At 32.7% G+C, this 9,918-nt stretch overlaps 1 protein-coding gene and 1 long non-coding RNA gene across 2 annotated transcripts; both read right to left on the bottom strand.

Annotated features, from left to right (window-relative positions):
• Positions 1-486: 486 nt before the first annotated feature.
• Positions 487-3,846, bottom strand: LOC145038541 (uncharacterized). Its single transcript, XR_013679422.1, has 4 exons — positions 3,279-3,846; positions 1,600-2,053; positions 1,296-1,352; positions 487-621 (listed from the first exon to the last, which is right to left on the bottom strand). It is a non-coding gene; the product is annotated as an uncharacterized LOC145038541 (long non-coding RNA).
• A 4,409-nt stretch (positions 3,847-8,255) lies between these two features.
• On the bottom strand, positions 8,256-9,918 carry LOC145038540 (GDSL esterase/lipase At1g29670-like). The gene is made up of 5 exons (XM_078986872.1): positions 9,649-9,918; positions 9,399-9,523; positions 9,069-9,314; positions 8,704-8,944; positions 8,256-8,557 (listed from the first exon to the last, which is right to left on the bottom strand). Exons 1-5 carry the CDS (start codon positions 9,893-9,895, stop codon positions 8,358-8,360), a joined length of 1,059 nt encoding a protein of 352 aa, XP_078842998.1. The 5' UTR covers positions 9,896-9,918; the 3' UTR covers positions 8,256-8,357.

Below are 9,918 nucleotides of genomic sequence, written 5' to 3'. Positions count from 1 at the left end.
ATATATATATATATATATATATATATATATATATATATATATATATGTGTGTGTTATTTGGTTTTTACTACGTATTGTGTGCCAGAATGCACAGATCCGGATCAATTGATGAAATTAATCAATGGACATGATTTAAGAGTGTATGATACTACAATGGGGTAACATGTAGCATATAATCACACAATTTTAACCAAAATGGTATTTTGAACAATTAACTATATTTATAAAAGGAAATTTTCGGATTTTTAGGGAGGATTAATTATACTAATTTTAAAAAATCTGAATTTTTTAATTAATTCAATTTCAATTTTTTACCGATTTTATTCTATCAGAATATTTTTTGTTAGAATGATACTCTTTCAGAATTTTATTATAATAGAATATTCTTTTTTTAGAATGATGTTGTTTCAAAATTTTATTATAATAGAATATTATTGAAGAATAACAAAATTTTTGAATGAGATGTTGAAAAATAACAAACATTCTAATATATTCTTATACATCCGAACTTAAATACAAATTCCTATATATTCTTATAGACTAAAATCTTGATACATTTTAATATAATTATACATATTCTAAAAGAATATCAAAGTCTTCAACGCCTTCTTCCAGCCATTCCTATCACAAATACAACAAAAACTAATAATTGTTAAAAACATGTTACTTGCAATTAACTATCACTTAATATATTCTACTAGATTTCATGGAATATGACAAAATACATATAATACATTCTATCAGAATATATCGATTTTATTATGGTAAAATACATTTTGATAGAATATATATAGAATACATTCAAAGGTATTGTATTTACTGTTAATATAATTTTAGATTTCAAATATACAATAACGAGGGACAATAGAAATTGGAATTCAAAATCACAAATTGAACCAAAATAATACACAGACAAATTAATTATCTTTTTAAACAATTATATAAAACATGTGTTCCTAGTAATTCTGACATAATGCATATCACAAGGTTAAATTCTTTAAATTCTCTTTCAGGCATTTCAACAAACACTTGTTAGACATTATCATCAAACAAGCCAAAAAAACATATTTGATTTACTTGCAATAGTTTACCTATAAACATAATTTTCAGCAACATATTTGATTTAGAATGCATACCACAAGGTTCAAAGAGTAAATTAATTTGCGTTGATGAAAAATAAAAAGGCACAAACAACCTAAAATTGTATTCCAAATCAATACATCAGAATAACAATAAATCATCACAAATCAAGTAATGTGAATGGAATGGAAATATTGAATGAAGTCAGTCAATACCTTGAGAAGGTGCAGTAACATAATAAGCAAGACCACCAACTGGATTGGCTTCCAGCACTGAATCAATACATCAGAATAACGAGTAAGTCAAATGCATAGAAGGCACCTTGAAGATCCTAGTTTTTAATCTAATCTGAATCTGTGGAGGAGTGAGTTTCAATTACTTGACAAATCAATGAAAACAAGCAAATATGATCGATTCGTACAAAAAAAGATTAAAAAAAATAAAAAAAACTAATCAGAATATTTAATGAAAAAATTCAGATTTATAATCGAAAAAATAGTGATCGGAGATAAATTATACCATCATAACTGCTGCTATCAAATGTTTGTTGGAAACGACAACGCATCCTCTTCTCCTTCATCTTCCCCTTTACTTTCTCCTCGATTTCCTACAACGTTCAATTTACACACCATACTATCGACTCTGCTTCCATACGGTTTTATTTTAGGTTTTGAAGGGGTCACGAAGGTTGAGGGATATCGGGAAGGATGGCAATGATCGGGATCAAGGCATGAGGTGTAAAAGGAGGAGTAATGTAGATGGATTCTCCGGAGGTAATGGTGGTGGTGGAAGGGGGTTCCTGGATGTAAGACGATTGAGGCAGATACGGAGGAGAGGGATTCCATCATAGAGGCTCTTGCTTGTGCGTGTGAGACGTGTAGATGTTTGTATACAGAGACGATGATAGAGGAGAAGTTGGTAGCGATCCGGCGGGTGTAGACGATGATTTTTAGAGAAAGAGGGAATTGGTGGTCTAATTTAAGGCATTTGATCCATGAATCAAGGGATTTAATTTTGGTTATTATTTACATTATATGCAAAATTACATATCTAGCCTTATCTTGATTATTTAAGAATTAATTTTTTCTTGAATTCCTATTGGTGCATTTATGCACACAATAGTTGTCAAAAACATTTGAACCTATATATATATATATATATATATATATATATATATATATATATATATATATATATATATATATATATATATATATATATATATATATATGGAAAAGTGAATATACCTTTAAGGTATATATAAGCTTAGGTATATAAACTCACCATACTACAACGTTTTGTATCATATAATATATTCTAATTGTCCAATGTTTTTATAATTTAACTTCTAACTTGATTTACTTCAAAGATTTTTGTAAATTAAACATTTATCTTCCTCTTACATAATTTTCATTTTTAACTACAATATATATACCCTAGTAGGTGTTCGGTAAAAAGATATGATGTAAGAGAAAAATAATAGTGAAATTTCGAATATCTTGAAAATAAATCAAGTTAAGGTTGAAGCTTAAGAACATTAGAATGAATATATCAAATAAAATGACGTATTATGGTATCTTTGGTTACCTAAACTTATATACCCATAAGGGTATATATATATATATATATATATATATATATATATATATATATATATATATATATATATATATGGAGATGATCAAATGAGAACACCTAAAAGGTTGAGAACGGGAGAACAATTCTGAACCAATCATTATATAAGGGCATATAAGTAATTATGTATTTTATTTTAGTTATAGTAAAACACAATTAAATGACACTTTCCAACAATTTAGGGATACCAAATCACAAATCACACTTACCTAATAAAATAATTCGTTGACTTCTTTTTATCTTAATTAAAGATTAAAGATTAAAAATATTTTTATCATATTTTCTCTCAAAATTAAAAATTCAAAAAAATTTTAATTTACTATTTATCCTATTTATTCTAAATAAATAAAAAAAAACATTCTATTAATCATTCTATGTATTCATATACACCGATTTTATTCTTAAATGATTAATATTTTTAGTTAAATGATTTATTCCTACAAACTAAAAATTATAAACTTCCCTACAGATAAAGGTCATTTTAATGTGGCCCAAATCATCGAGAAATCAAAGCGGAAGACAAGACTATTCACGGATGAAAATAGAAGGGTTGAAAGACTTACCGGAATATAGAATTTATCCTGCTTGAATCCGAGAACAAGAAATCTGGAGAACTCTCAAAACCCTCATAGTCAACTCAAAACTTTCTCCGAGATCTCTCTGATTCCCCGTGCCCCCTGCCTAATATTTGTGCATACTTGATGATGAAAAATTTAAAATAAAGGAAGCCCTAATCGTACCCATCGCTATCATCATGACATGCCGACAACCTTCACCCTTCGTCACCAAGAAACCACCATCAACAGATCCTCCATCATCGGCCTTTATCATGACAACAACATTCAAGCAAAATCGAGACCATACCTTCAAAATTGAAATCAATTTGCAGGTCTACAATCTCCAAAGATAATCAATGAACTAAAATCGACTTACGTGAGACCGATTGGAGATTAAGTTGCAAAAGGCTGATTGGAAATTAACTTACATGTCTTGAAATCGAGTTACAGGATTTATAGATGCGATGAAAGGTGAGACGATGGTGTTTGTAGTGAACGGTGGTGACGACTCATAGGAATTAGGGTTTAAATGTTTGAATCAGATAGAGAAGAAGGAAATGTAGGGATAGAGAGATTTAAGGAACCTGATAAAAATAGTTTAGAATTTGATGACTAAAATACCCTTTTAGTCAATTAAATATTTACAATTTCATCCCATGAGTTTTAGAAATTATATAAATGGCACATTAATATTAGCTTTAGATCTTAATTAATGGAAGGTCTAGATTTGTTCTCGCGTTGTCAACCTTTTAGGTGTTCTCATTTGATCCTACTCTTATATATATATATATATATATATATATATATATATATATATATATATATATATATATATATATATATATATATATATATATATACAGAGTGGTTCAAATGAGAACCAAAAAAGGTTAAGAACCGTATGAACCTCTAACTTTAGATGTTTATAAAGGGTTTAGGGTAACACTAAATACTAAACCTTAACTCCTAAACCTTAAACCCTAAACCCTTTATAAACATCCTAAACCCTAAACCCTAAACGCTTTATAAACATCTAAAATTAGAGGTTATTATGGTTCTTAACCTTTTTTGGTTCTCATTTGAACCTTTACCTATGTGTGTGTGTGTGTATATATATATATATATATATATATATATATATATATATATATATATATATATATATATATAGGGAGAAGATCAAATGAGAACACCAAAAAAGTTGAGAACGGGAGAACAATTATGAACCAATCATTATATAAGGGCATATAAGTAATTATGTATTTTATTTTAATTATAGTAAAATACAATTAAATGACACTTTCCAACAATTTAGGGATACCAAATTACAAATCACACTTACCTAAAAAAATAATTCGTTGACTTCTTTTTATCTTAACTAAAGATTAAAGATTAAAAATATTTTTAACATATTTTCTCTCAAAATTAAAAATTCAAAACATTTTAATTTACTATTCATCATATTTATTCTATATAAATAGAAAAACATTCTATTAATCATTCTATGTATTCATATACACCAATTTTATTCTTAAATGATTAATTTTTTTAGTTAAATGATTTATTCCTACAAACTAAATATTATAAACTTCCCTATAGATAAAGGTCGTTTTAATGTGGCCCAAATCATCGAGAAATCAAAGCGGAAGACAAGACTATTCACGGATGAAAATAGAAAGGTTGAAAGACTTACCAGAATATAGAATTTATCCTGCTTGAATCCGAGAACAAGAAATTTGAAGAACTCTCAAAACCCTCATAGTCAACTTAAAACTTTCTCCGGCATCTCTCTAATTCCCCGTGCCCCTGCCTAATAGTTGTGCATAGTTGATGATGAAAAATTTAAAATAAAGGAAGCCCTAATCGTACCCATTGCTATCATCATGACATACCGACAACCTTCACCCTTCGTCACCAAAAACCACCATCAACAGATCCTCCATCATCGGCATTTATCATGACAACAACATTCAAGCAAAATCGAGACCATACCTTCAAAATTGAAATCAATTTGCAAGTCTACAATCTCCAAAGATAATCAATGAACTAAAATTGACTTACGTGAGACCGATTGGAGATTAAGTTGCAAAAGGCTGATTGGAAATTAACTTACACGTCTTGAAATCGAGTTACGAGATTTATAGATGCGGTGAAAGGTGAGACGATGGTGTTTGTAGTGAACGGTGGTGACGACTCATAGGAATTAGGGTTTAAATGTTTGAATCAGATAGAGAAGAAGGAAATGTAGGGATAGAGAGATTTAAGGAACCTGATAAAAATAGTTTAGAATTTGATGACTAAAATACCCTTTTAGTCAATTAAATATTTACAATTTCATCCCATGAGTTTTAGAAATTATATAAATGGCACATTAATATTAGCTTTAGATCTTAATTAATGGAAGGTCTAGATCTGTTCTCGCGTTCTCAACCTTTTAGGTGTTCTCATTTGATCCTACTCATATATATATATATATATATATATATATATATATATATATATATATATATATATATATATATATATCCTCTCACGCCTTTACTTAAACCTGACAACGGGATCTGTCCAATAGCAGTAGGCACTATATGGAGACGTCTAGTTTCCAAGGCTGTCCTGAAAGGTGTGGGTAAAGAAATGGCTAAGTACCTTAATGATTTTCAGTTTGGGGTTGGTGTATCTGGCGGTGCTGAAGCTGTGTTACACAGTGCCAATAGGGTGTTGAGTGAACACCATGTTGATGGGTCTCTTGTAATGCTGATTGTGGATTTTTCGAATGCCTTTAACCTTGTGGATCGTTCAGCATTGCTCCACGAGGTTAAGAAGATGTGCCATTCCATTTCTTTGTGGGTGAATTTCTTGTACGGGCAAGCAGCGAGACTTTATATCGGAGACCAACATATATGGTCTGTCACTGTGGTGCAGCAAGGTGACCCATTGGGACCCTCTTCTTTTTGCCCTTGTTTTGCACCCGCTTGTGTACAAGATTAGAGATAATTGTAAGCTCCTTCTCCATGCTTGGTACCTAGATGATGGGACTATCATTGGGGATTCAGAGGAGGTGGCTAGAGTGTTGAACATAATTCGATTGCATGGTCCAGGTTTGGGTCTTGAGTTGAACATCAAGAAAACGGAGATTTTTTGGCCCTCGTGTGATGGTAGGAAGCTTCTTGCTGATTTATTCCCTACGGAGATAGGGAGACCTTCTTTGGGGGTGAAACTCCTTGAAAGGGCTATTAGCAGAGACGCGGGGTTTATTAGCAGGCTGGCCATGAAGAGAGCAGTTAATGCTGTTGATTTGATGGGCCTTCTTCCACAAACTATGTGACCCGCATAGGGAGCTCCTTTTGCTTCGATCATATACGGGCATTGCAAAACTTTTCTTTGGTTTAAGGACATGTTAGCCGGTACACATAGAAGAGCCAGCGTTATTCTTTGACAAGGGATTACGCAAGTCTATCAAGGATATGGTGGTATGTGGAGGCCCCTTCTTTGGAGACATTCAGTGGCGCTTGGCTTCCTTACCTATTCGTTTCGGTGGTTTGGGTTTGTACTCGGCCTAAGAGGTTTCCTCCTATACATTTGTAGCCTCGAGGGACCAATCTTGGGCATTACAAGACCACATCTTACGTGACAGTGGCATATGTGGTATGGAATCGGATTACCTGTGTGCTATGACTCGTCTCCGTGATACGATTCCGGGATTTGACTGTAGCGGTTTCACTAATAAGGACACCGCCCCCCCTAAATCCCAAAAAGCTTTGGCGTGTGCCCTTTTTAGCAAAATCGTCCAAGATATGGATGTCAACTTCGACATGACTATCAGACAGAAAGCAGTCTATGAGTGTCTGCGGACGCCTCATGCTCAGGATTTTCTGCTAACTATCCATATTGATGGTCTTGGCCAGCATATGTCTCTTGTGGAGTACCGAACTATCCTTCGTTACCGCCTCATGATTCCCATATTCCCAATTAACGAGATATGTCCAGTTTGTTGCAAGGCATGTTTGGATACCTTTGGGAAACACGCGGTTCATCGTATAGAGCTCTCTGGTTTCAAGTATAGACATAATGTGGTTCGGGATGTTCTCTTTGATGCTTGTCAGTGTGCAGGTATTTCTATGAAGAAAGAAGCGTCAGTGAACTTTTTGACGGACTCGCAGGATGGCAGGTCCACACTTAGACCGACTGACATTTTGGTCTTTGGATGGATAGGAGGGAAGCGTGCATGCGTGGATCTTACTGGTGTCTCTCCTCTCGTTGGTTTGGGCAGCGGAGGTTTCGAAGCTGGGTATGCCGTTTTGAAAGCCGATACGTGCAAAGTGGTAAAACACGAGAATGCATGTAGATAAAATCAACATGCGTTTGTTCCTTTTGCATTCGATACATTTGGTTTTCTCGCACCAGAGGCGATGGAGCTCCTTAATAAAGTCAAACGAGTCATGCATTCTAATGTCATATCTCCTACATCCACAAATGTTGTTTTCAAAAAAATTGGTTTTGCCATCCAGAAAGGGCTAGTGACTCAGCTTCTTGCCCATTTGCCTTCAATCAATATGTATTGAACTTTCATGTTAAATGAATTGAAAAATATATCCCAATAATTAACCTTGGCTATATATATATATATATATATATATATATATATATATATATATATATATATATATATATATATATATATATATATATATATATATATATATATATTAAAAAAAAATTATGAAAAAACTTGTTACTACAAATCTCAAACTTCCGTCAGAAAGGTGTCGGAACAACTTACATCGAAAATCATTTGGAAATTTCGACCAAAATATATGTTGAAATTAGAAAACTGTTTTCCATCATAAATATCCGACAAAATACTATGTTGGAAATGTCTCCGTCATTTCATGGTAAATATGGATTTGATTTATTACCATCGATCGAAAACTCACGTTTTTTTCTAATAGTGAAATGATCGACTTAAAATTTAAACAAAACACATAATACAATATTCTTCTTCTTATTCTTATTAGCATTTCTCATTTGATTCGCATACAAAGAATTGCAAACCACTGTCTTATGCAATCATGTTCTCAATGCTAATTAAAGTTGAACCAAACCACTAATATCATACGGAGACGCATCCATGGGAGAAGGTGCATTGTATGATCTTGATGCAATGCCCATATTTGTAATTTCAGTGGGATGAAGACCATCATAAAAAATAGTTAAATTACGATCGGGGCAAGGAATTGAGTTCGGAATACACTGTCCATCTTCCCGTACTTGACAACAAGGACCAACTACAAATTAAAAACAATATATGCGATTAATTACATACGAAATAATTTGTAACTCAGCAGAAAAAAAAAAAAAAAAAAGATATTGTAATTAATTAATTAACACGAATGATACACCATAAATTGTAACATTTGTAGTCGTGTTTTACCTTGTTGTGACGCTGAAGGGCTAATTGTTACGTTGATGAAAGTGAATCTTGCGTCTGGGAAATTACTATTGAGCTTACCAACAAGAGGCTTAAGCTTAGCATTATATAGACTAGACGCATTATTGATCAAATCCACACATGGTTTTCCACCGGTGCCAAACCTTGCTATCTCAGTTGGGGTGCACCCTAGCGGACCCAACCCGAACACCGCAATCTTCCTAGCTCCCAATTTGTACAAAGCCTATCATATATTGAAACAAATGCAAATTTGATATTTTCATTTCAATGAAAATTAACGTGATTAGAAGAAGAAACCGATTAAATATCACAAAACATTTGAAAACTTGATTGGTAATCATTTGTACCGTTAGTTGTTGAGAATATTGTCGCACGAGAGTGGTTGCATATTGATCAATGGTATATATGCGGCTCGTGGGGTAATTATTGGGCATTAGGTAGTTGTTGATGTAATCATCGCTTCCAATTATTGATACGTAAATGCATTTTTTAAGGTATTCTTGGGTAAATGTCTTGTTGCGTTGTAAGAGAGAAAGGCGAGCGATTATTGTTGCGTGATTAAGAATTTGTCTATTGAAGGTGAAACGATCACCCTATCATCAAGTAACACAAGAAAAGTTTATTGATCACGTGTCTATTTGATGTTGATTAAAAGTAAAATAACCACTTGTGATTACCAAGTGTCTTCCGGTTTCATCTCTTATACCAGCACCAGCACTACCGTAGTTTACGCCTATGTCGATCTCTTGGTTGCTTACGTTAGCGAAAGGTGGAATGAAGTTATCAAAACCTAGAAGTTGACCTAAAATCGAACACATATACAATTTCTTGATATTAATATTATTGTCTTTTAATATTTACTTGAAGAACGTTTTAACTATTTTAAAATATAAATTGTGAAGATAAATGAGAGTTTGAGAAAGAGACCAATGATGTCTGTGATGGTTCGACCATTTGTGAATCTACCAGTAACGCCTAGTGGGAAATCAATCCCGTAGGGTTGGTAGTTGGCTTTTGATACTGTTGGAAGTGCATTGTTATTTCCGTTGTCTACCAATGCGTCTCCAAATATGAAGTAACATGGAACTTGTGGTTGAGTCACAACAAATGTTACAAGTTGTGTCATTGTGATAGCTATGAGGAACGAAAAAAGGAGGGTGAGTGGAGGAGTCATTTTTGTTGGAGTAGAAGAAAGGT

This window comes from Lactuca saligna, chromosome 4, assembly GCF_052625555.1.
Source record: "Lactuca saligna cultivar CGN05327 chromosome 4, ASM5262555v1, whole genome shotgun sequence".
Taxonomy (NCBI): Eukaryota; Viridiplantae; Streptophyta; class Magnoliopsida; order Asterales; family Asteraceae; genus Lactuca; species Lactuca saligna.
Note: the sequence above shows the minus strand (reverse complement) of the source record. Positions and strands in the feature narration are given on the sequence as shown.